Source organism: Mesoplodon densirostris, chromosome 7, assembly GCF_025265405.1.
Source record: "Mesoplodon densirostris isolate mMesDen1 chromosome 7, mMesDen1 primary haplotype, whole genome shotgun sequence".
NCBI classification, from domain to species: Eukaryota; Metazoa; Chordata; class Mammalia; order Artiodactyla; family Ziphiidae; genus Mesoplodon; species Mesoplodon densirostris.
The window spans coordinates 7,708,855-7,733,915 of NC_082667.1; the positions used below are offsets into that span (position 1 = coordinate 7,708,855).

At 56.0% G+C, this 25,061-nt stretch overlaps 1 protein-coding gene across 1 annotated transcript; it reads right to left on the reverse strand.

Annotated features, from left to right (window-relative positions):
* Positions 1-676: 676 nt before the first annotated feature.
* Positions 677-24,335, reverse strand: FRMD8 (FERM domain containing 8). Its single transcript, XM_060103470.1, has 11 exons — positions 24,186-24,335; positions 23,797-23,881; positions 21,961-22,128; positions 19,201-19,302; positions 18,797-18,855; positions 18,501-18,667; positions 15,796-16,020; positions 13,278-13,401; positions 12,209-12,352; positions 5,296-5,500; positions 677-2,425 (listed from the first exon to the last, which is right to left on the reverse strand). Exons 2-11 carry the CDS (start codon positions 23,879-23,881, stop codon positions 2,307-2,309), a joined length of 1,398 nt encoding a protein of 465 aa, XP_059959453.1. The 5' UTR covers positions 24,186-24,335; the 3' UTR covers positions 677-2,306.
* Between the last annotated feature and the right edge of the window lie 726 nt (positions 24,336-25,061).

Below are 25,061 nucleotides of genomic sequence, written 5' to 3' on the forward strand. Positions count from 1 at the left end.
TTGCTCCTTCCAGCTCCTGAAATGTTCAGTGTGAACCCCAAGCCCCCAAACAGTGCCCACCCTCCAGGGCCAAAGCCCACAGTTATCACTGCTGCCTCCTGCGGGGCTCCCAGAGCTCTGGTGTGTGGGTCTCGTGCTGTCCCGTGCCCACCCGCCAACAGCACCTGTGGGAAAGAGACTGCCTCCTGGCCAAGCCCGGGGCACGAGGAGACCTCAGGGCTGGCGGGAGAAACCCCCAGACCTCCTGGCCTCTCCCCTGAGGCACTGGCATCCAGACTGGGCCCTGGGTCCCAAGCCCAGAGTGTGAGGTGCGAGCTGATGGCGCAGCGTCCAGCAGGCCGGGCCAGTTAGGCTCACTGGACAGGGACAAAGCGTCTGCCTGCCCACCGCCAGCTCCTTGTTCCCCTGCTCCCTGCGGAGCTGTCACCTTGGTTCCCACCATGAATCCCAAAAGCCCCCTTGGACCTTCCCACCCTGGGAGTCCCTCATCAACCGCTGAGACTAAAAAGCTTTACTCTGGGTTCTCCACCTGTGTCTAGCTTGGCAAGCCCAGCGGGCTGCATCCCTTCATGCATATTTGATGAAAAGCAAATACACAGCCTATCATTAACTCCTAGGCTGTAATTAACACACTCTCGTTATTTCACATCATAAACCACCCCAAAATTTGCTGGAAATTGATTTTATTATTCATAAGTCACATGATACGAAAGGGTAAGAATATTAGAAGGACACTTAGTAAAATACTGCTTTGTCCGAAAGGGCAGGCAGAAAAAGTTAAGGCACATGGATGCTAAGAAAATAGGAAAAAGAGGCTGAAGAGTCAAAACAAGTAGTTTGTGTGTACACACCTGCCCAGGCCCCTCAACCCATCAGATAAGAATTCACCTGGCATCAGAACAGTGAGTGGGATGAGATAACCAAAGGGCTGGGGGCCAGGGAGGGACTCCAGGAAGAGAGATGAGGTGTCCTTTGGCTAGGACATTCCAAAAGACTGGAGACGCCTATGTATTGACAGATAACAGTCCCTACTGCTGAAAGGCAAGCCACCTCAAAACATCTGGAGTGTTCAAGAGTCACCAAAGGGAGAAGGAAGTGACTGGAAATCCGGAGACAAGAGGTTCACATTTCCTCTCCCACATTCTCCCCTGGGAAGGGAAGACAAAGCCAAGCCTGTGCTGAGCTGGGAGTACCTCAAGTGCCAGGAAGCACTCAGGAAAGCCAGGGACCTACCACGGAGGAGCCCGAGGGCTGGGAGGCCCTCCCCGAGGCCAGCTCATCTGGGGGAAGGCAGGCGGGTGTGGGAAGAGCCATGCCTAGGCCACATCCAGTCTACCTACAAGGTCCTCGGGAAGGAGGAGACCGCTCCCGTCCTGGGGTTTCCCGTGCGTGGGCCAGCCCCCTGGCTCAGGCTGGGTGAAACCACAGCGCCATCCTGGAAGGAGCGCCAGCAGCTCTGAGGCCGGCAGCAGCATCCTTGTGAGTTGCCCAAGTTCACAGGCTTCATGGAACCAAAGCAGACAAAGAAAGATCAAAACTAAAACCTGCAGCCCAAGGGGGTTTGGGAACTCCTCCGGGTGTGTAGTGTGGGTCCAGTGGACTTGTTGGTCCACAGGACAGCCAGCTCCCAGCTCAGTGACATCACCAAAGATGAGCAAGCACACTCTCCTTCTGGTCAGAGTGTCTCCTGCCCGCAAAAGAGGCCTGAGTGAGGGGCGCAGGGGCCGTCCAGTTCCATCCAGCTGGGGAGGGCTTGGTGGGGGCCTCACCTTCTCTGTTCCTGCTGTGTTTCAATCCAGGGAGGCCCCCTGCCCTCTCCCCGCAGGGCCACGTCCCAGCCTGGTGGTGTGGGCTGGAATACAGCAGAAGGAATGTGGGGATGTGGTCACCAAAGTCCAGGGGAAAGACCAAAGACACACAGTACGCCCAAGTGTCCTGAGTCGTATTCCTCCTCCAGTGGGGACACCTGCCTCCAGCGGGGACTTCAGGGCAGGGGATACTGTCCGTTTTGAGAGGGGCACAAAGGCGAGTCCCTGGGTGGGAGGGGGCGGCCGGGGCCTGGTCAGATTGGTCCTGAGACTGCAGCAGGGCCCGGTGTCCGGAGGGAGGGCAGGCAGGCTGTAGGAGGGACCCTGAGGAAGCCCCCAGCTGGCTCTGCACAGCGCAGCCTGGGCAGCGTCCCGGGTACAGAAGTGACTTGTCCACACGCTGAGGCTGCCCTTCTCCCAGTGCTCCCCCTCAGGTAGCATGATGCTGGGCCAGGCCCGGGGGCTGCCCCCGCACCCTCCTACCAGGCACTGCGGCCCTCAGCCCTGCTCCACGCTCTCGGTGGGCTGCACCACGCTGTAGCTCCCCTGGCCCAGGGAGAGTTGCCGGCTGAAGAAGGATGTGCTGCGCTTCGGTTTCACCCGCTTGATCTGCTCACCTGTCAGGGAGCAAGAGGGACACACTGAGGGGAGGGGGGCCTAGCCCCAGGGGAGCCCCTTCTGGAGCCTGTTCAGGATGAGCTCTCCTCTTCACTCCTGCCGGCTTTGTGAGCCTCAGCCCCACCCCAGCTCTCCCACCAGCAACAGGACACGTGGGGTGGGTGGCTAGCCTCCAAATCAGAGGCCACCAGGGTTTGCATTTGATGCTGGGCCTGCTGTGCTGTCTAAACCTGTTCAAGAAGAGACCAGAGAGGTGTACAAACTTCCAGCTGTAAGTCACAGGGATGTAATATACAGCATATGGAATATGGCCAATAATATTGTAATAACTCTGTATGGTGACAGATGGTAACTAGACGTATGATCAGTTTGTAACATATAAAAATACTAAATCACTATGTTTGTCAAAATCACTGTATATATCACAATATATAATATATTGTATGTCAACTATAATTCAATTACAAAAATAAAAGAAGGAGAAAAAAAGAACAGACCAAAACCACAAAATACCTATAACATATACTACTGGCTGAAGGTAACCCTCAATGAGATAAAAAGACTTCTTTTTCTTTGGCCTCACTGCGAGGCTTGCAGGATCTTAATTAGCTGACCAGGGCCCCGGCAGTGGAAGCCTGGAGTCCTAACCACTGGACTGCCAGGTGAGTCCCTAAAAAGACTTCTTAAAAGTTAAAAATTTCGGGCTTCCCTGGTGGTGCAGTGGTTGAGAGTCCGCCTGATGATGCAGGGGACACGGGTTTGTGCCCCGGTCCGGGAAGATCCCACATGCCGCGGAGCGGCTGGGCCCGTGAGCCATGGCCGCTGAGCCTGCGTGTCCGGAGCCTGTGCTCCACAACGGGAGAGGCCACAGCAGTGAGAGGCCCGCGTACCGAAAAAAAAAAAAAAAAAAGTTAAAAATTTTAAGCCAGGTGATCAAGGTTAGTATCAACAGTCATAAATCACGTTGATAAGGTACCTTTGATATGATGTAGTAAAAATGGCATGTTACCTCTGTGATCTTCCTCCCCAAAACCCATAACCCCATCTAGTAATGAGAAAATCATAAGAGAAATTCCAATAAAGGGGCATCCTACGATATCCCCGACAAGTACGCCTCAAGACGGTCAAGGTCATCAAAAAACAAGGAAAGCCTGAGTAACTTGTCACAGCCAAGAGGAGCCTAAGGAGACATGATAACCAAATGTAGTGTGGTGTCCTGGATGGGACCCTGGGACTGAAAAAGGACGTTAGGTTAAAACTAAGGACTTTAGTTAATAATACTGCATCATATCGGTTCATTAATTCTAACAAATACACCATATTAACATAAGACGTTAATTTTAAAAATCAAGCAACAAAAGAAAAACAGGCAACAGAAATGAACAGTAACGCATGAAGAAACTGTACGTGATCAAGCATGTAAAAATGATCCCACTTCACCAGCATCCAAACCCCAACTCCAATGAGTTCTCTGCCCCTCAAGACGATAACACCCATCGTGGGTGAGGGTGGGGAAGGCAGGTGCCTCCTTTCCTCCTGGGACGGGTACAGTGGGCACACACTTTGACCCAGCAACCCCATTTCTAGCGATTTATCCTGAGGAAACAGTTCAGGTTCCAGGTAAGGATCTGGCTACAGGTCTGTTGTTTGTAGCAGCTGAGAACTAGAAATGCAGTCAGCCCTCGGACAGTGCCAACCCTCTGCGCAGTTGAAAATCTGAGTATAACTTACAGTTGGCCCTTCACGTACCCGTGGTTCCTCCTTATCCACCGATTCAACCGACCATGGACCGTGCAGTACTACAGTATTTACTACTGAAAAAGACCCGCGTGTAAGTGGATCCGCGCAGCGCAAACTGGTGTTGTTCAAGGGTCAACTGTAACTATGATGTCCAACAACAGGGGATGGGGGAGAGGGGCTGAGCTCACTAGGAGAGGAAGACGGCAACTGTGTTAACAAGCGTGTCAGAGAAAAATTATAAATTATTTTGCTTTTTCTGATGATAAAAATGACATGCTTGTCAAAATTTAAATGCCAGAAAGAAGCACGAAGAAAAAAAGGAAAGTTACAGCAGCTGATGGAGGCAGAGGGGTCTCTCCCTCCCTGTGCACGTGGACGCTGTCTCGCATGCTAATGAGCACCTAGTACCTAGTACTCGTACCTGATTTCCTCCTAGTACCTGATTTTTTCTACTCAGTGCTATTTTGTGAACATCTTGCCATTTGAAAACCAAAAAAACCCAAAAAAACCCTTTTTATTTTGGAATAATTCTAGACTTACAGAAAAGTTGCAAAGATAATACATAGTTCTTGCATATCCTCATAAGCCTCTCCTGTGTTAGCACGGTCCGTCTGTTACCACGGTCCGTGTCACAGCTAAGAACACTGGTACAGCTTTATTAACGGAGCTGTAAACCTGTGGATTTCATCTGTTCTTCCACAATGTCCGCTGTCTGTTCTGGGACTCGATCCAAGACACCACAGTGCACTAGGGTACGTATGGCCTCTTTACCAGCTGCACTGATCCCACAGGGTGTGGGCCCATCGTTCCTGTGCCCACACCTTTAATAACAAACACCAGTAGTTTCTCGTTTTTCACATCTGGACACGTCTGCGGACGCAGCAGTGAGAAGGGACGGAGAAGGGCTCTTACTGCCGGAGCCCCGGAGGCCTCAGATTCCCTGTCGCAGAGCTCAGACGATAGGACACCTGTGCCCAGCCTGCCCGCCACGCCCCAAGCCAGGTCCTGCCGCTGGAGGCTAACTCACTGGGTCTGGAATTGCTCCCCACCTCCCTGCCCTCCAGAGCCCCCCGTGGCGTGCGTGTGCACGCGTGTAGGTACACGTGTACACCGCGAGGGGGTCACTCACCCTCCTCCACGTAGTCGATGGTGGAGAGATGCTGGATCCGGCTGCACACCACGCTGCCCTGCCTCCGCAGCTGGGGGCATTGAGTGGGGGGTGGTGAGGAGCCAGGGGCCGGGGCGGGGCCGGCCGCGCTCTCCTGGGGGATAGCGGGCTCCAGGGCCTGGCTCAGCTCGATGCAGTACTCGATGAGGCTGCTCATCAGCTCTGCCTGGGGAGGAGAGGGGGCTGGCGTGAGGCCTCGGGGGGAGCCCTGGCCCAGGCCCACCTCTCCCTACCTGCTGCAGAGCCAGATGAACCGAACCCACAGCCCCCTGCCCTCTGGTGGGGGAGGCAACGAGGAAACCAACACCCTTTACGCAAGGAAGGAAGGGGGGTGTGCTCTGTGGGCCAGGGGCAGGGGAGGCCTCCCGTGTGGGGGGACTTCAGGGGTCAGAGATGGGGTGGGAAAGAAGGAACCCTCTAGTTAGGAGGCGCAGGTCGGGAGGGAGGAGGGGGCAGGGCTCTCTGGGCATGTGCGTTTGCTGAGAGAAGAACCCGCAGCCAAGGAGAAGGCGGTGGTGAGGTCACCGGGTGGGGAAGGCGGCTCCCTCTGGGCATGTTCTTCTAAAGTGACGTCTTCTCAACAGACTGGAAACGTTACGCATGTTGACATAAAAGGTGATGTGACCAGATGTCAGCGGGCACGGTCTGGGCACCATATGGCAGGGATGGCAGGGCATCGCAGACCCACAGACAGAAAGCTGCCAGCAGGTGGTGTCTAAGCTTAGGCAGCATGTGTTTATGAAGTGTCACCCCGCTGCAGGTGGCAGGACACAGCAGGGACTGAGGTGGACACATGCCTGCCGCGTGTCCTAAGAAGAGAACCCGCTGGGGAGCAGGGTCAGAGGCCAAGGGGGCAGCAGGTGTCCAGCTGCCCGATGGGGTGGTCCAAGGCCTCCCCAGAGCCACACAAGCCGCCCTGCGCAGGGGGAGCAGGGCAGGGAACCGTGCACAGGCGGGTCCGGGCTCCACACGGGCCTCCTCTCCTCCCTGAGGGAACTGCGCTGAGCTGAGAGGGGCGCTGGGCAGCGGGCAGTCAGCCAGTGGGGACAGGTCCTGAGCCCTCTGAGTTTCTCTAACACCGCTTGATGCTCCTGAGGTTCGGGGACGCTGCCATTATACCTCAGACACATCAACAGAATGAAATATCCACTCGGGATAAAACTCAGTGAATTAGAAATGGACGGGAACTTCCTTAATCTGATGACAGGCGTCTATGAAAAACACACAGCTACCACCACACCTACTCAGAGCAAGACTGAATGATCGGGCTTCCCTGGTGGCGCAGCGGTTAAGAATCCGCCTGCCAATGCAGGGGACACGGGTTCGAGCCCTGGTCCGGGAAGATCCCACATGCCGCGGAGCAACTAAGCCCGTGCGCCACAACTACTGAGCCTGCGCTCTAGAGCTCGCGAACCACAACTATTGAAGCCCATGCACCACAACTGCTGAGCCTGTGCTCTAGAGCTTGTGCGTCACAGCTGCTGAACCCGTGTGCCACAACTACTTAAGCCCGCACGCTTGAAGCCCGTGCTCCGCAACAAGAGAAGCCACCGCAATGAGAAGCCTGCACACCACAACGAAGAGTAACCCCCGCTCACCACAACTAGAGAAAGCCCGCGCACAGCAACAAAGACCCAACACAGCCAAAAATAAATAAATAAATTTATTTAAAAAAAAAAAAAAAAAGACTGAATGCTTTCCCCTCAAGTCAAGGATGTCTGCTCACACCTACTCACCACCATAACGGAGGTCCGAGGCAGTGCCATCAGCCAAGACAATTGAGAGGCATACAGACTGGAAAGTTAGAATACAACTGTCCCGGGCTTCCCTGGTGGCGCAGTGGTTGAGAACCTGCCTGCCAACACAGGGGACATGGGTTCGAGCCCTGGCCTGGGAAGATCCCATATGCTGTGGAGCGGCTGAGCCCGTGCGCCACAACTACTGAGTCTGCGCTCTAGAGCCTGAGAGCCACAACTACTGAGCCCATGTGCCATAACTACTGAAGCCCACGGGCCTAGAGCCCATGCTCCGCAGCAGGGGAAGCCACCACAATGAGAAGCCCATGTGCTGCAACCAAGAGTAGACCCCACTCGCCACAACTAGAGAAAGCCCGTGCAGCAGCAGAGACCCAATGCAGCCAAAAATAAATTAATAAAATAAATTTATTTAAAAAAAAAAAGAATACAACTGTCCCTGTTCATAGACAATGCAACTGTCCACACAGAAAACCACAAAGAATCTGCAAAAAAGATACTAGAAATAGTGAATGAGTTTAACAGGGTTATAGGATAAAAGGATATATGGTAACAGAATCAGCTGCATTTCTATACACCACAATGAATAACTGGAAATTGAAATTAAAAATAGTACCATCTCTGGTAGCACCAAAAAAGGGGGAGGGGGAGATACATCTAATAAAAGATGCACAAGACTTGTATGCTGAAAACCATAAAATGGGGCTTCCCTGGTGGCGCAGTGGTTGAGAGTCCACCTGCCGATGCAGGGGACACAGGTTCGTGCCCCAGTCCAGGAAGATCCCACATGCCATGGAGAGGCTGGGCCCGTGAGCCATGGCCACTGAGCCTGCGCATACGGAGCCTGTGTTCCACAACGGGAGAGGCCACAACAATGAGAGGCCCGCGTACCACACACACAAAAAAAAAACCCCATAAAATGTTAGTGAAAGAAATCAAAGACAAATAAATGGAGATATAAAATAAATGGACTGGAAGATTTAAGAACATCTTTTTAAAAGACATTTTTTTAGGAAAAAAATCAAGTTATAGACTGAAAGAAGACATTTGCAAAATATATATCAGATAAGGGACTGGTAGGCAGAATATATAATGAACTCTTACAGCTCAGTAAGAAAACAAATAACCCAATTTTAAAAATGGACAAAGGAAAAAGAAATGGACAAAGGGAATCCTCTTGCACTGTTGGTGGGAATGTAAATTGATACAGCCACTATGGAGAACAGTATGGAGGCTCCTTAAAAAACTACAAATAGAACTACCATACGACCCAGCAATCCCACGACTGGGCATATACCCCGAGAAAACCATAATGCAAAAAGAGTCATGTACCACAATGTTCACTGCAGCTCTATTTACAGTAGCCAGGACATGGAAGCAACCTAAGTGTCCATCAACAGGTGAATGGATAAAGAAGATGTGGCAAATATATACAATGGAATATTACTCAGCCATAAAAAGAAACGAAATTGAGTTATTTGTAGTGAAGTGGATGGACCTAGAGTCTGTCATACAGAGTGAAGTAAGTCAGAAAGAGAAAAACAATTACCATATGCTAACACATATATATGGAATCTAAAAACAACAACAAAAAATTGGTTATGAAGAACCTAGAGGCAGGACAGGAATAAAGATGCAGACGTAAAGAATGGACTTGAGGACACGGGGAGGGGAAGGGTAAGCTGGGACGAAGTGAGAGAGTGTAATGGACATATATACACTACCAAATGTAAAATAGATAGCTAGTGGGAATCAGCCGCATAGCACAGGGAGATCAGCTCGGTGCTTTGTGACCACCTAGAGGGGTGGGATAGGGAGGGTGGGAGCGAGACACAAGAGGGAGGAGATATGGGGATATATGTGTATGTATAGCTGATTCACTTTGTTGTAGAGCAGAAACTGGCACACCATTGTGAAGCAATTATACTCCAACAAAGATGTTAAAAAAAAAAGTAAAAAAAAAAAAAGGACAAATGATTTGAACAGACATTCCATCAAAGAAGACCTATGGATAGCAAATGAACACATGGATGGATGATCAACATCATGTCATTATGAAAATGCAAATTAAAACCACAATGACTTATCACTACCATACAGTTATTAGAATGGGAAACAAAAACTGACAACACCAAGTGCTGGGCAAGGATGTGGAGCTACTGGAACTCTCAGACATTGCTGGTGGGATGACAAAATGGTACAGTCACTTTGGAAAACTGTTTGGTAGTTTCTAGTAAAGCTGATCATATGTTTATCATACAATCCAGTAATCCCACTCCTAGGTATTTATGCAAGAGAAATGAAGGCATATGCCCACACAATAGCCTGTACTCAAATGTTTAGAGCAGCTTTATTCACAAAAGCCCCAAACTGGAAGCAACCCAAACAAGTGGGTGAAGAGCTGACCTGTAGTGTCAGCTGTTATACCATGAAATGTGGATGAATCTCAGGAGCATGAAGCTTAGTGAAAGAGGCCAGGGTCAAAAGGCTGCATACAGTATATATACTGTAGGGTTGGACCACTATTTGTTTATCTATCTACCAGTTGACAGACATTTATGTTGTTTCCAATTCTTTGGTTATGACAAACAAAGCTGCATGAATATCTCAGTATAAGTCTTGTGTGGACATATATCTCCATTTCTCCTGGGTAAGTATGATCCATGTGTTTATATGACATTCTGGAGAAAGCTAAACTCTAGGGATAGCTAAGGGAAGCTGTCAAGTAGCAGGTGAAGAGATGAGTCTTAAATCAGAAGCGAAATGTACAAAACAATTTAAATTAAAAAAAGCACAACCCCAAAGAAAAATTGGCAAAAGACCTCAACAAACAGGATATCCAGATGGTGAATACACACATAAAAGATGCTCAACCTCATTAGTGTGTGTGTGTGTGTTGCCAATTAAAACCACAAGAAGATTTGGGGGTGACGGAAATAACGCCAATTAAAAAATGGGCAAAAGATGTGAATAGACATTTCCCCTCTAGGAAGATACAAGGACGACAAATAAGCAGCTCCATAGCTTGCCTGTGGTGGCAGTGGTTACAAGCGTGTGTGAACGTGTTAAAACTCACTCTTACTGTAAATTATACCTCAATAAAGTTGACTAAATAATAAAGGAAAAAAACACAAGGAGATACCCCTCCTCACCCACCAGACTGGCTGAACGTTCAAGATGACAATACTGACTAGTGGAGCAGCCAGCAGCCAGCCACCGCGGGTGAGCGCCGAGCACAGCGCCTGCCTACGACCCGGCCTGTCAGCTCCTGGGCGCGTACCTGGGTGTGCACGTAGAGGACATGTGCAACACCGGCCACGCAGCACTGTCTGCAACAGTCCCGAACTGGAGACCCAAGTGCCCATCCGCTATGGTATGGAAAAGTCAACAGTAACAAATTCACATGTAGGAACACCCGAGAGCCGCATGAAAGACCAAAGCACTGCCACCTGCAGTGGGGACGAGGACGGAGGTCACAGACACAGGGCTGAGCGCGAGACACCGGGAAGAACAGAACACACTGTGGGAACCCACTGCCCTAAGGCTCAAAACCAGGCAGAACGACTCTGGGGTGACACAAGTCAGGATGCGGAGGTCCCTTGGTGGGGGGCAAGGCTGAGAGGGGCCTCAAGGGGTCTTTCTTAATCTGAAAGGTGTTACATTGGTTTCTTTGGGGAAATTTGTTGAGATTAAGAGTTGGGGGGGGCTTCCCTGGTGGCGCAGTGGTTGAGAATCTGCCTGCTAATGCAGGGGACGCGGTTTCGAGCCCTGGTCTGGGAGGATCCCACACGCCGTGGAGCAACTAGGCCCGTGAGCCACAATTACTGAGCCTGTGCGTCTGGAGCCTGTGCTCCGCAACAAGAGAGGCCGCGATAGTGAGGAGGCCCGCGCACCGCAATGAGTAGTGGCCCCCGCTTGCCACAACTGGAGAAAGCCCTCACACAGAAATGAAGACCCAACACAGCCAAAAATAAATATAAATAAATAAATAAATAAATAAATAAGATTACTATTAAATAAATAAAAAAAAAAAGAGTTGGGGGGCTTCCCTAGTGGCGCAGTGGTTAAGAATCCGCCTGCCAATGCAGGGGACACAGGTTCGAGCCCTGGTCCGGGAAGATCCCACACGCCGAGGAGCAACTAAGCCCGTGCGCCACAACTACTGAGCCTGTGCTCTAGAGCCCACGAGCCACAACTACTGAGCCCATGTGCCACAACTACTGAAGCCCGCGCGCCTAGAGCCCGTGCTCAACAAGAGAAGCCACCGCAATGAGAAGCCCGCGCACGGCAACGAAGAGTAGCCCCCTCTTGCTGCATCTAAAGAAAGCCTGCGCACAGCAACCAGGACCCAACGCAGCCAAAAATAAATAAATAGATTTATATATTAAAAATAAGAAGAGCTGGGCACTTTTCTGCATGTATATTATAATTCAATAAAATGTTTACTTAAAAAAGAAGTCTACGGAATTCCTTGGCAGTCCAGTGGTTAGGACTCCGCGCTTCCACTGCAGGGGGCATGGGTTTGATCCCTGATCGGGGAACTAAGAGTGATGTAGAAAATATGATGTCATCAGCATAAAGGTTGGGATGGCTGAGTGTTCAAAGACGAGAGAGGGAAGAGCTAGGACAGGGAGAGAAGCCCCTTGCGAGGACCTGGAAAGGGGGCCCAGCAGGGGAGACTGGGGGAGAAGGGCAGGAGGCGGGAGGGGACTGCAGGGCCCAGGAGAGGAGCCTGCAGGAGCGAGAGCAGGCACCCGGCAGCGGGTGTGGCAGGGCAGAGGCTGCTGGGGTTGGAGCAGTGGGGGCAGCGGTGGGAAGGCAGGCGCAGAGGGAGCAGCGGGAGAAGCCTGGCTGTGGCAAGGACCGAGGGAGCCCGCGTGGGCTGGTCACACAGCACAGGGCAGCCCTCCACCAACCACTGCCCCACCACCTGGCCAGGCCTTCCGAACCCGCAAGGGTGGCTCCCGGTCAGCAGGAGCCGGCCCCCTGGTCCCCAGGCCCTCAGCAGCCCTCTCACCTCCCTGCCACCCAGCCTGGAGCCTCCAATAGTCTGGGACCCCCTGAGCCCGTCCTCCCCGACCCCCACCCCCACCCCCGGTGCAGGCAACACCCACCACTACCTGCTTGGAGTAGATCTTGAGGAGCTTATTGACCGGCGTGCCCTCATTGTCCCCGTCGAACTCCAGCCACAGGACAGACTCCTCCTCCTCGGGAGAGGTGTGGTCCCATGACAGCTCCTGGAAGCGCAGGCCCAGCAGGACATGCTGGCCAGCGGGAGACACACAGCTTGGACTCCTCTGGGCAGAGGCCTGCTCCCCTGCCCCGTCCCACGCGGGCATCACCAGGAGGATACACCTGGCCAGGCTATTTACCTCCAAGGCTGAGCCTAAATTCAGGTGTCAGTTTCTCTCAGGAGAAGCCCCGCTTCCATCAGACCCTCAAAGGAGGCTGTGGTCCAGGGAGGGTAAGACCCCCTAAACCACGCACTTCTCATCAGCGGGTCAAGCTCCTGACAGCTGGGGCAGTGACTCGGGGGAAGGAAGGTGGGGAGGGGAGGCCTTGCCCCTGCGATCAGCTGGTTAGCATCTCAGCAGGAGGCCGGATCTGGGCCTGGCATATTGGGGCACAGATGCCCAGGAAGGGCTGGGATCCCTCTCTGTGGACAACCAGAAGTCTCCCCCAAACTCCTCTGCTGGCTTAGCAGGGACCCCTGCCCAGGTGCAGAGAGGCCCACAGGGCAGGCTGCCAACACCACCTCCTATGCAGGCAGCCGAGACAACCAGCACCAAATGCGGGAGGCGGGGCAGGATGCAGCCAGCTAGGAGGGCTCCCAGTCGCAGGGCTTCTTTGGAAAACCACCAGCTAGTCTCCAGCCACTGGCCCGGCAGAGCAGCCAGGCCCTACCAGACTCTCTCCACCTGTCTCCAGCTGCAGCCTCCCCCTGTCCCGGCCACCGCCTGCCTAGCAGGCTGGGCAGAAAAGCTGACCCACAGCAGACCCAGGAGAGCCCCCAGGATGACAGTGGAAGCCCCAGGGACATCTGAGGGAAGGAGGCCAGACAGGCCGCCCAGCCTGCTCCCAGGCCAACCAGAAGCCCAAGGGAACCAGGAAGGCCTGGGTAATGAGCCCACTCCCTTCCTCTCCAATGAGGCCCCCACCCCAGGTCCCACCCTGAGGAGCAGCAGGTACCTTCTCTCTGCTGTCAATGACATGCACGCCCTCCAGACTGATGGCCACAGACACTGGCTTTTGCCCACCCCGGTGCAAAAAGCCCTGCGCTGGCTTGTCAATCTCGCCATGGAAGAAGGCAGACCTGGGGAGGGAAAGTGGTGTTAGGCTGTCCCCTCCAGCAGTGAGAACAGATGGCCCAGGGTCTGGGTTCACCCACCAGGGAATGCTCTGGCCAGGCCCTGTCCTAGGCACCTAAGAAGCTTAAGCTGTTTGGGTGACGGAAGGTTAAATGGAAACCCACCCCAGGGGAGGGAGAAACTGAGGGGGCGGCAAGAGGGAGGCTTCGCGGAGGTGGTGGCATCTGAGCTGATCAGGCAGGAGGAGGAACTGGGTGGCACAGCAAAGGGTGGGCACTGCAGGCAGAGGGGAGAGCATGAACCCGGGTGTGGGACAGAGCAAGTTACGTTCAGGGAACAGCCAGGAGCCCAAGGGCTCAGGGTCTGGGGGCTGTGGTTGCTGGAGGTTGGGAGAGCCCTGCTGCCCACCGTCCCCCAGGGGCTGCCCAGGCAGGGAAGCAGCTTCAGGACTCGACACCGAGAAAGGGAAAGGGTGCATCAGCCTTAGGACACCCACCCACTGAGCTGTCCCCCCTCCACCCTGCCCTGCCACGGCCTCTTCCTCTCCTCTGGCTGCCCTGGGCCTTCGCCCACACGCCCCCTCACCCCTGGCTAGGCCAGAGCCCCAGTTAAATTCTGCAGCCCTGGGCTTCTCTGGTGGCGCAGTGGTTAAGAATCCGCCTGCCAATGCAGGGGACACGGGTTCGAGCCCTGGTCCAGGAAGATCCCACATGCCACCGAGCAACAAAGCCCGTGCGCCGCAACTACTGAGCCTGCGCTCTAGAGCCCGCGAGCCACAACTACTGAGGCCGCGTGCTGCAACTATTGAAGCCCACGTGCCTAGAGCCCGTGCTCCGCGACAAGAGAAACCACTGCAATGAGAAGCCCGCGCACCGCAACGAAGAGCAGCCCACACTCACTGCAACTAGAGAAAGCCTGCACACAGCAACGAAGACCCAACCCAGCCAAAAATAATTAAAAAAAAAATAAATTTATTAAAAAAAAATCCTGCAGCCCCGAGGACAGGACTGGAGACAAGTACGCTCTACCTTCAGTTCCAAGAGCAGCCCCGAGCACGGCCTGGTGCTCCCACTCCAGGAAGACTCCCACAGGCTCGGTTCAGGGCTGGGACTCCTAATCTGCTGAGGAAACTGAAGCAACCCAAAGAGCGGCCACTTGCCCACCCTCACCTCAATTTTTCACTCTCTATTCGATCCTCCCTATCAGCACACATGCATCTCGCTCACCATAAAAGCTAAAGACCTTTTGCCGCCCCACGCCCACACTGCTGCTCCGCCTCTGGGCCCACCTCACAGCACAGCTCCTGAGGAGCTGGTTACACTCACTGATTCTTTTTCTCATTGTCCTCCACCCACTGCTTCCCCCAAGATGCTGGAGCCAAGGTCAACTCTCAGCCACTGGAGACCTGTTGAACTTGACCTTGAAGCAGCAGCACTTGAGGCTCGGTCACTCCCTCCTCCTCAACATCTCCTTTCGCGGAGCTGGTGTAGACCCTCCCGCCTTGCTGGCCGGGCTCCTTCTCTGCCTGGTCCACACTCACTTCCTGGGGTTCCTGGTTTCAAACAGCACCTGCATGCTGATGACTCACCCATTACCCAAGTCTAGACTCAGAAACCCAAATGCCCGCTAGGATCGCCACCTGGGTCGCTGGAGAGCGTCTCAAAATCAACACATCCAATGACAAGCCCCCAACCTTCCCTGACCTGCCCCCCGCCACACACCATCCTGTCTCAGCTGATGACAACGCCACCCTGCAGCTGCTCAGGCAGAAACCCGGAGTCCTCTCTGCCTGCTCTCCTTCACCTCCTGTACTGCACATCTTGCAAGTTCCTTCAACTCCACCCTCAAGGTCTCTGGAATCTGGCCGTGTCTCCCCTCCTGCGGTACCACCATGCGGCCTGAGCCACAGTACCCTGTGGAGTATGGTCACTGTCCTCACGGGCCGTCCCGCTGCTCCCTTGCCCCCTGTAGTCTGTTCTCTGCTTCTACTGCTCGCTGTCTCTCTCGCCACTAGCACGGCCTCTTCACGGGCAGGGACGGCGGTCTCTTTTGTTTACTAAGGTGTCTCCAGCGCCTAGAGGGTGCTGGCGCACAGCAGGCACACAAGAGCTATTGGCTAAACGTGCCTGCATGAATGAGAGCCGGCTGAGGGGGAGGTGGGCAGGTCCATGGACCACGTGGCTGCGGCAGGAGGAAGGAGAGGACCTGTCCGGTGTCCTAGCCCGTGATGGGGAAGGGGGAGGACGAGTGTCCAGCCTGGGACCCGCGGGGCCCAAGGTGCTGGTATCCAGACACACCTCGCGTGAAGACAGAGCTCAGCGGGAACGGAGATGGGCTCACGGGCCGCGAGGGAGGGACAGTGGGCCTGGGGCTGTGGCCGCGGCCAGGGAGCCGCTCACCCGTAGAAGGGCAGCTCGTGGCACTTGAGGAGGTAGGCACGGTAGTGGGGGCTGAGGGAGGCCTCGTGCCCGCTCTCGCTGCCGGCCACCTCCTTCACCCTGCGGTAGGCGTTCAGCAGGCCCTGCTCGCCAGTTCCAGCCTTGGTCCCAAGGCCCCGGAGGGCAGCGAAGAGCCCGTGGCCCCGCTTACAGAGGTGGGCAGGGAGGAAGGAGTCCAGCTTCTCCCTGTGGAGGAAGGAAAACGGGGCCCAGCATGAGGACGGCTCCATGCCTGCGGGCTGGGGAGGCGCCGAGGTTCCCAGGGCGTGGGGAGGGCAGGGGGCGCCCTGCACACGGACCCCCAGAGAGCCCAGTGCCGAGATCCCTGCAGCATGAGAGGCCTGAAGAAGTCAGGAGACCGGGATGAGAGCTGAAACCAGGCCTACCCCAGAAGCAGACTGTGGCCAGAGGAAGGTTTCGATTTCTAAACTGGTGATTTTACAACCAAGAAAGGTCCAAGTGACCTAGAGCTATGAATGTTCTGTTCTGCCAAATAGGGAGGTAAAAAAGACCACCAACCTACAACTCATCAGCACAGGTTCACGAAGGAAAGGGCATTTTCAATCACACACACAGAGTCGGGAAGCATCCTGGCATGACCGCACTCTTCCTCCCCCTCAGGCAGCCCCGACTCTGGCCAGGCACTGGCCCTTCCAGGTGGACTGCAGCCGGGGCCCAGCCTACGAGCAGTGAGCACCTGCTCCAAGCCTACGTCTCCACGTTTAAATAAGGACACGGATCCCTACTCACATGGACGGGCACCGGCATGTGCTTGGCAGGTGGTGGGTGCCAAACAAATATGGCCGAGGTTGTCACTGTCACCGAAGAGGGGAGGGGTCCCCGCAGGGGCTTCTGGAGGACCAACACCCCAGGCCATGGGAAAGGATGGCTGGCCCTGCAGCAGGGCTGACACAAGGAAGGACCCTGATGCCCAGAGAGGCCCAACTGCAGGGCGGCATGAGGAGGGGCATCCAGGGGGCTGCCCCCACTTCTCAGGGCTGCCGTAGGCACCTTCATCATCTGTCCCCCAACATCCCTGCTTCCAGCCACAGCGCCCACTCATCATTGGAAATCCCGCCTTCCCACTCTCAGTCCACAGCGTCTGTGCAGGCTCATGGCAGGTCCTAAGGGAGGATCTGGGCCTCAGCCAATCAGCACTCTGGCCACTCTGTCTCCTTTGGGTGGACCTGGGCCCAGTCACCAGATGAGTCTTAGGACTCTGGTCACATGAGGGACGAGGTCTCTCCTTGCCAACGTGCAACTATTGTGGCCACCTAGGCACCACGAGGCAAGAGCCTGTCTGACTGAGAGCTGGCCCAGAGGACACAGGGCTGGGCGAGGAGAGTGAGGACAGGGTCTGGGGTTGGGGGTACCCAACCGGAGCCCCTGCACCTCAGTCACCCCAGACCCGTCCATTTCTTGACAAAGTCCCTCAAGTCCAAATAGTCAGCTGGATTCGCTGTCACTTGCAACAGGACCAGACATGCCCATCACGAGAGCCAATATTTCTAAGGCTGCCAGCCTCCAGCCAGCTCAGCTTGGATCACTCAGGCTCCACTGAGCCCAGGGTGGCCCCTGCTGGGCCCCGACACAGGGCCTGTGCATCCTCGCCCCTCAACACAACTGTACCCTGAAGGGCTGGTGTGGGTTAGAGCCCTGGGTCTAGGAGAGGCTGTGTTCAAAGTTCATCTTCAAGGCTTCCCTGGTGGTGCAGTGGTTAAGAATCCACCTGCCAATGCAGGGGACACGGGTTCGAGCCCTGGTCCGGGAAGACCCCACATGCCGCGGAGCAGCTGAGCCCGTGCGCCACAACTACTGAGCCTGCGCTCTAGAGCCCACGAGCCACAACTACTGAGCCCGTGCGCCACAACTACTGAAGCCCGCGCGCCTTATAGCCAGCGCTCCGCAGCAAGAGAAGCCACCACAATGAGAAGCTCGTGCACCGCAAGGAAGAGTAGCCCCCGCTTGCCGCAAGTAGAGAAAGCCTGCGCGCAGCAACGAAGACCCAATGTAGCCAAAAATAAATAAAATAAATAAAAATTTTTTAAAAATTAAAAAAAAAAGACTACATAACTGTTACCAGTTTTAATAAAAAAAAAAAAAGTTCATCTTCTTTGGAAATATCTCTAAACCTCAAGATCATTGTCCGGAGGTCAGAGACAGCCTGGTCTGCTTCCAGGTGACTCAATCGTCACGACCCCAGGCCCTGCCAATTCACACAGCAAAGAGCACTGCTTCTAGAGAGACAGGTAGGAAGCACAGAGCCGGCATACTGGAGCATCCAGGAAATGGGGCCTCGTCCTTGCAGTTCGAGACTAAGTGAGACTGTCACTGACAACTGGGACCCAGTATTTGGCCACTCCCTGGCTGCGACCCCCAAAAAGAACAAGCCCAACTCCCCCTGACCTCACACGGAGGCCGGGCTCCACACTCACACACCCCTAGGGGTCCTCTCACGGACGTCACTTACCCCGTCTCCCACTGCCCAGGCCCCTCAGCCCAGAGCAGACCAGGAAAAGGAGGTTCGGAGAGGTGGGGTGACTCACCCAAGGTCACACAGCATCAGGGCCTCCTGACTCCAGGACCTGGCAAGACCACTTGTAACCAGGATTCCGAGGTCACCCTCCCCACCTCGGGGCCTTGCCTCAGGTCACGCTGGCCCTCACCTCAGGGCACAGGCAGTGGGCTGGCCAGGCTGGTAGGGCCCGAGCTGCACGCGGCACACCAGGGCGCCCAGGGCCTCGCAGTCCTCCACATCGCATGGGTACCGAGCGGCCAGCACGTTGCCCTTGGCCTCCTCGTAGAGCAGCCGCAGGACCTCCTTGTCATGGATCTGCAGGCCGGTGTGGCAGGGAAGGGTGGCTCAGCTGGGAGGGGCACCAGTGTCCAGGGGTTAGGACAAGGGGAGGCTGGACACAGGACGCCAGACCTGGGTGGTACCGCCTGGGAATCCCTGCCTCACCTGGAGCTCCCGCCGTTTGGGGAAGAACACGTTCCTCCGGAACTGCAGGGAAGGCTCATCTGGGGAGAGAGGAAGGGGTCACCGGCCGGCCGCCCCATGCAGCCAGCTCTGCCCTCTCCCCGACTGGCCCAGTCTCCAGTCCCCAAGCCTCGTCCACCACCACTCAGAAAACCCCCGGGGCTGTCCAGAGATAGGGGGCGTGGCTTATTTCAAGCTGCTCACTGTCCCCCCAGCCCACCCCTCCTGGGCTCCTCTTAGGGATCCCTCCCTCCTCTGGGGGAGATGCCGGCCCTGCCTCTCAGCCAGGGCAGCTCCACCTGCCAGTGGAGGCCTGGCTGGGCCCGGGGTCCATGCTCCAGACCCCAGTGGGCCTGAGACAGAGATGCACAGGCAGCAGCACTGACCCATGGCCACGTCATCGTCCGGAGCATCGGTGAATCGCAGCAGCAGTTCCTGCCACTGGCGGCCTAGCTTGTAGGGCTGGTGCTTGGGCTTCAGCTGCACCTCTGCAGGATGAGAGGGGAAGCGGCCATGAAGCCCTGACCAGCGCGACTGCCACCCACTAACAACAACAATGCACCAATGACGCAGTCATGACCAATATTAACTGAAGTAGGTACAAAGTGTCCAGAACCATTCCAAGTGGTTAAAGGCAACTGCCCTGCAATAACCCTCCCCGCATTTCATCCAATGAAAATGAGGCTCAGAGAAGTTAAGGTGCTTGTCCAAAGTCACACAACAGGGACTTCCCTGGCAGTCCAGCGGTTAAGACTCCGCGCTTCCACTGCAGGGGGCGCGGGTTAGATCCCTGGTCTGGGAATTAAGATCCCGCATGCCGCACGGCTCAGCCAAAGAAACAAACAAACACAAACCCAAACAAGCAAAAAAACAAGCCACACAGCAAGTGAGAGGGGGTCAGGTTCCAGGCAGAGTCAGTCTCTGACTGTTCCCTACGGTGGCCAGGATGGGCTGGAGCCGAGAGGCTGTGGCAGACGGAAGGTGCTGGGGCCGTGAGGAAGCAGAGCCCAAAGCTGGTAACTGAGGCCCAAAGGCCCAAGGCGTTGTTCTCCCCTGCTCCCGGCCCTGCCTGGGCCTCTCCCCGGCCAGCCTCCACCCCAGCAACTCCCCCCAGGGGCTCCGGGCTCCAGCTGATCTTCCATCCTGCAAGCTCCCTGCCTCAACGCCATGCCACCCAGCTGCCGCCAGAATCAGTGGCCCCACCAGGAAGCACTCCTGGCAACTTGCTCCTGGCAAGCCTTCCCAGCACACTTTAGACCGTGAGTCCCCTGAGGGCAGGGACACTTTCACTCCTGTTCCCCACGGGACCCCTAGCATCTAGCTCTCCGCCCAGCACGAGATTGTGGGCGGGTTGCTCTGCACATACTTGCGAGACGAATGAGGTAACTAGCTAGCTGGGACCCCGGGACACTGTCCACGGTCCCCAGCCAGCTTCACCCCATGAGCCCCAGCAGCTCAGAGGACTCCCATTATCAGAAGAGGACTGCGCTGACCCTGCCGTCCCACGCTTCCAGATGGGGCCTTCCTGCCTGGAGGCTGTCACCCCAACAAGACTGACAGTCCCTGGAGCCCTGTTCCATGCAGAGTGACAATGGCATGGAGAAGGTCAAACCCTCCCAAACATCCAGCTTGAAGGGCGGCTCCGGCAGACGGCACCCCGTCCCTGGGGCATATGTCACCCACTCTGGGCGTGGCGGGGGACCAAGAGCTCTGAGGGCCAGAGTCAAAGCTGAAGTGGCCTTTCAGCCTTCCTGAACCCAGCCTGGGAACAAAGTGGGCGCTGACTCCGTGCTGGGGCCTCTGGGATGGGGCGGTGCCCCAGGGTGACCCACGGGCCACACAGGCAGCCCATTCATGTTCTGGTGAAGGGGGGAGCAGGAATGCGATGACGAGGGAGTGGGGGAGGAAATAAGCTTCCCCACTGCAGGCACAGGGAGCCCGAGGCAGGGCAGGGGCCCCATGAAACCACCCCCAGCTTTCCAGAGACACAAGCCAAGGGGCCCGCGGTCCTGACTAACAGCCAGAAGGGTGAAGGAGGGGCAGCTGAGCTGGGTGGGGAGCGGCGGAAAGAGACCGACCAGCAGGAAGAGGGTGGGCGAGAGCAGCAGCTGGGCAGGAAGCTCCCACTAGAGGGTGGGGGTGGGGAGACAGGCACTCCCTCTCCTACCAAGCGGGCATACCCTCCCTCCAGGGCACAGGCACAAACTCCTAGGGGCCCAGGGACCAGGCACACCCTTCTTGCCCCTGTCCCTCTACAAGGGAGGAGAATGAGTGCAGAAAACATGCCTGGTCCCGGCACCAGCTGGGGCATCCTCTCCTGGCCCCTCTCCTGACCAAGCCAGCAGGCTAGCAGCCCTATTCTGGGGCCCCAGGGAGCTCCCCGTTCCCCCACCTCATGTCCCCCAGGCCTGCAGGCTGGAGGGCTCCCACTGCCCTCACTCCCACTCCACCCGCCCGCCTTGGGATCTCAGCCTGAAAGGGCAGGACAGGGTGATCATGGGCCAGCAACCAGTCAGGGCTGGAGGCCCCCTGCAGAGAAGCTGGGTTCCCACTCATCCTCCCCACCCTCAGGAAACGTCCCATCCTCAGGGGTCGCTGCTTCCTGGGCCGGGTCCCACCTTCCTCCCTGCCTCCACGGAGCAGGATGTAGCTCAAGGAGGCTGGCTGGGGGCCACCCAGGCTTCCATTCTGATCTTGGTCCCACCACTCACTGGTCCCACGGCTCCAAACCTCAATTCTTCATCTGCGTGACCAGGCTGGGCCATGAGGATAAGGTAAAACTCTGCTTGCAAAATGCCAGCTCAGGCTGTGGCACAGACCACGTGCTCGGTGAACACGCGCCCCCCTCCCTCCCTGTCCGCCGCCCCCACTCCTCCTGATGTGCAGGCTCCAGCAGCACTGAGGCTGAGGGGTAGGCTTGGCCCCTCCTCTGCCTCCAGCACAAAGAAAGGAGAGGCGGGGGCAGAGGAGCCAGGCCACCTCTCAGGGCTCTGGGTCCTGAAAGCCATGGCCAGCTCCAGGACACAAACAAGTCCCACCTTCCCCTGATGTACAGCGGCCAGAGGTTCCAGAAGCTGCCCCTTCCTTCCCCACTGGTCAGCGCCCTTCCAGCCCTTCCCCCTGGGCTTCTCACTGCCAAGTCTTACCTAGCAGAGGGGAGACAAGCCAGAGCGCAAAGGCATCCAGGGCAACATCCGGGAGCTGCAGGACCTCACGGACGGCCTGATGCAGCTCGTGGGCAGTGACGGAGGGCAGGTTCTCCACGGCCAGGGGCACCATTGTGTCATCCGCCAGGTACACCAGCACGTCGGCTGCTGCAATGGAGGCCAGGCAGTGTCAGATGGGCCCACTGCCCAGGCATGCCAACCAGGCACCCTCCACTCCCCGCTCTGGGGCTGCAGCCCCCACCCTGCACCCCTTGGGGTGACCAAGGCTACATTCCAGGGGCAGAGCCCCAGCATCCCCTAAGGACCCCGTGAAGAGTGCTGTCTGTTAGGACTTACTGAAGACCCTCAAACCACCCAGAAACCCAGCAATTCCAGCCCAGGGACCAGCCTAGACCCACCCTAACCCCCAAAAGTTCAAATTAGGGCTGGCTGCTGCACCCACACACACTCCCCTGGCAGCCCCAAGGACTCTGGTGTGCTTCTCCCCCGAAGGAGAACATTCTACAGGTGGGACTGAGGCAGAGATAGATTGAACCCATCCTGAGGTTACCGTAGTTAGTAAATCAAGCAGGGAGGGAGAGAGCTATTATCCTTAAGCAAATCACTATCTCCCTCTGGCCCGAGCTAACGTGGGGACAGAGGATTCTCAAGGCCACCCCAGGGTAAAGCCAGTTCCAGGGCTCAGCTTCCTTAGGACCCTTTAAGACTCAGGACTCAACACGATGGCCTTTCAGTGTTAAACAGAAGTACAATCCAAAAAGTTGAGTGTTCCCTTGTGACAGCCTGTGGGATGCCTATTTGGAGCCTGGAGCCAAAAGGAGACCCTTGAAAGAGCAGCCAGATTCAAATCTCCATCACTGGAACCACAGGTACCATGAAGAAGCACTCAGCTTCGAGGCCAATATACTCGGGTTCCAATCCTGCCTGGCCTCTGGCTAGTTGACTGATTTCAGTAAGTCAGTGTGTCAAATGCCTCAGGTGCAAAGTACAGCTAATACCATCCCTCCCCCCCCCACACACAGCTTCTGTGAATCAAATAAGATGAAGCCTGTGAAATGCAAAGGTACAGTTTATTACTAACACAAATGAAGGTGCTTTTTGGATCCCCAGTCTGTCCTGCTCTAACAGCTACTCCCTTGAGAGATCATAAAATAATGTCGGGCCTCCCTGGTGGCGCAGTGGTTAAGAGTCCGCCTGCCGATGCAGGGGATACGGGTTCGTGCCCCGGTCTGGGAGGATCCCATATGCCGCGGAGCGGCTGGGCCTGTGAGCCATGGCCGCTGGGCCTGCGCATCCAGAGCCTGTGCTCCGCAACGGGAAAGGCCACAACAGTGAGAGGCCCACATACCGCAAAAAGAAAAAAAAAAAATAATAATAATAATGTCCAGGAGGCTGAAATTCAAAGGGAAATCTGGGACAGTGAAGGCTCCAGTATCCTGTCACTTAACCTCTCTAGGGCCCAATTTCCTTCCTATAAAATGTAGATAATGATCTCTGCTTTCAAAAGGCTATTTATCAAACAAAGAAAGTGAATATGTCATTTTTCATTCATGAGATTTCGTTTGAATTTCATGGCTATCTAAGATTTTACAAGTGAGGAAATATTCAAGAAGGGTACCCAACTCAGCCAGTAGCCTAGTGACAGAGCCCAGGTCCCCGGACTGACTTGTCACTTTTCCACACCTCAACAGACCTTATTTGTTAATTAAAAAATAAGATTCTCTTCACTGAAAGAGATGACAAGTCAGGGCCACTTCCTCAGGGCTGGGGCCCTAGGAGGGTACAGCGGGGAGAAGACTGGGGACAGGGACCCACCTCGCGCTCCCACGGAGGACACACTGCTTCGATGGGACCGATCAGCGGGGCCGGGTTGCCCAGCATTGCCTTCTGTCCCGTCCATCTGCGGAGGGAAAGAGAAAACGCAGCTACTGGAGAGTCCGGAGCCCTTCAAGCTCTCACTGAGTAAGGAAGGGGTCCCGAACTGATCTACGAAGGTGAACAACCAGGGCTGGAGGCACTGGTGTGCTGACTAGCGGGGTGAGGGGTGGGAGTCCCCAGCCAACTGGAGGCCGGGGCAGGTGGAAGGGGTCGGAGCCGTGGTGGTCAGAAGACGGGTCAAGTTCGGTTCGCCGGGGTGCCCAGGCACGGCACGGAGCACCCCTGTCCGGGGCGGGGGCCCGTGCAGGGCGTCGCCGCTCTCTCACCTCGCAGGGACGCAGCGCCCGCCGCCTCAGTCCAGGTTCCTGCCCTGACCCCGGCCGCCAGCTGCAGCCCCGGCCTCACCGCCCGCCGGCACTTTGAATCCCACTTCGGCTCCAGCTCCCGGGGCTGCTACGCGGAAGCAGAGGCGGAGGAAGCGCCGCACACAGCCCCGCCTCTCCGGCCCGCAGGAGCCAATCGGAGCTCGGGGCCGCCGCGCACGCGCCCTGCCTGCCGCCCACGCGCTCCCGCCTCTCGGCCGCTCGCGCCTATCCCGGCCTCACGCCTCCAGCTTCTTGTGGCTGCGTTGCGAAACTAGCTGGCCACCTACTCGAGTGACTGGGGCGCCAGTGGCCCACACAAACAAGGGTCCCGTCTGTTGGCCGGTAACAGGGTGTGGCCAAGGTTCAAGGAAATCGGGAATGGGGCCGCGAGCTCTGGTGCTCAAACGCGTGTGACTTTGGGCCGGTCCCCTCACCTGTAAAAGGGAGATGCTTCGTGGGTGCGTATCATGGAGCCACACTGTGCTGGGCGTTGGGTAAAGGTGACACAAGCCGCCGCCTGTACTGCAGCGCCTCGAGGCCGTGAGGGGTGGTGATAGGCTCTCCGCGGTGGTCAGGGGACAGGGTCCTTGTCCCGGCTCATCCTGGACAAGCCCCTTCGCCTCCGGGCCTCAGTTCCCTCCTCTGTAAAATGAAGAGGTTGTACTTGATGACCTCCAGAGATCCTCAAATTACATGTCAGAAATCCAGGCTGGGCACACCTGTTATTCCAGGGAGCAGTCACATGAGCCTTCACTATCTTGGACACACAGCCTGGGACACCTTGCGTCACTCGCAGGCTGGGAGAGGCATTGGGGCCCCGAAGAAGCAGGTGTGAAA

Bases quoted from the DNA above. Each gene is read 5' to 3' on its own strand.
- FRMD8 (XM_060103470.1), bottom strand. From the start codon at position 23,881: ATGGACGGGACAGAAGGCAATGCTGGGCAACCCGGCCCCGCTGATCGG. The intron at 13,402-15,795 runs GTGAGCGGCTCC...TTCCCTCCCCAG, and splicing joins CACGAGCTGCCCTTCTACGG to GTCTGCCTTCTTCCATGGCG. The intron at 2,426-5,295 runs GTGAGTGACCCC...GCTCCCTGACAG, and splicing joins CATCGACTACGTGGAGGAGG to GTGAGCAGATCAAGCGGGTG.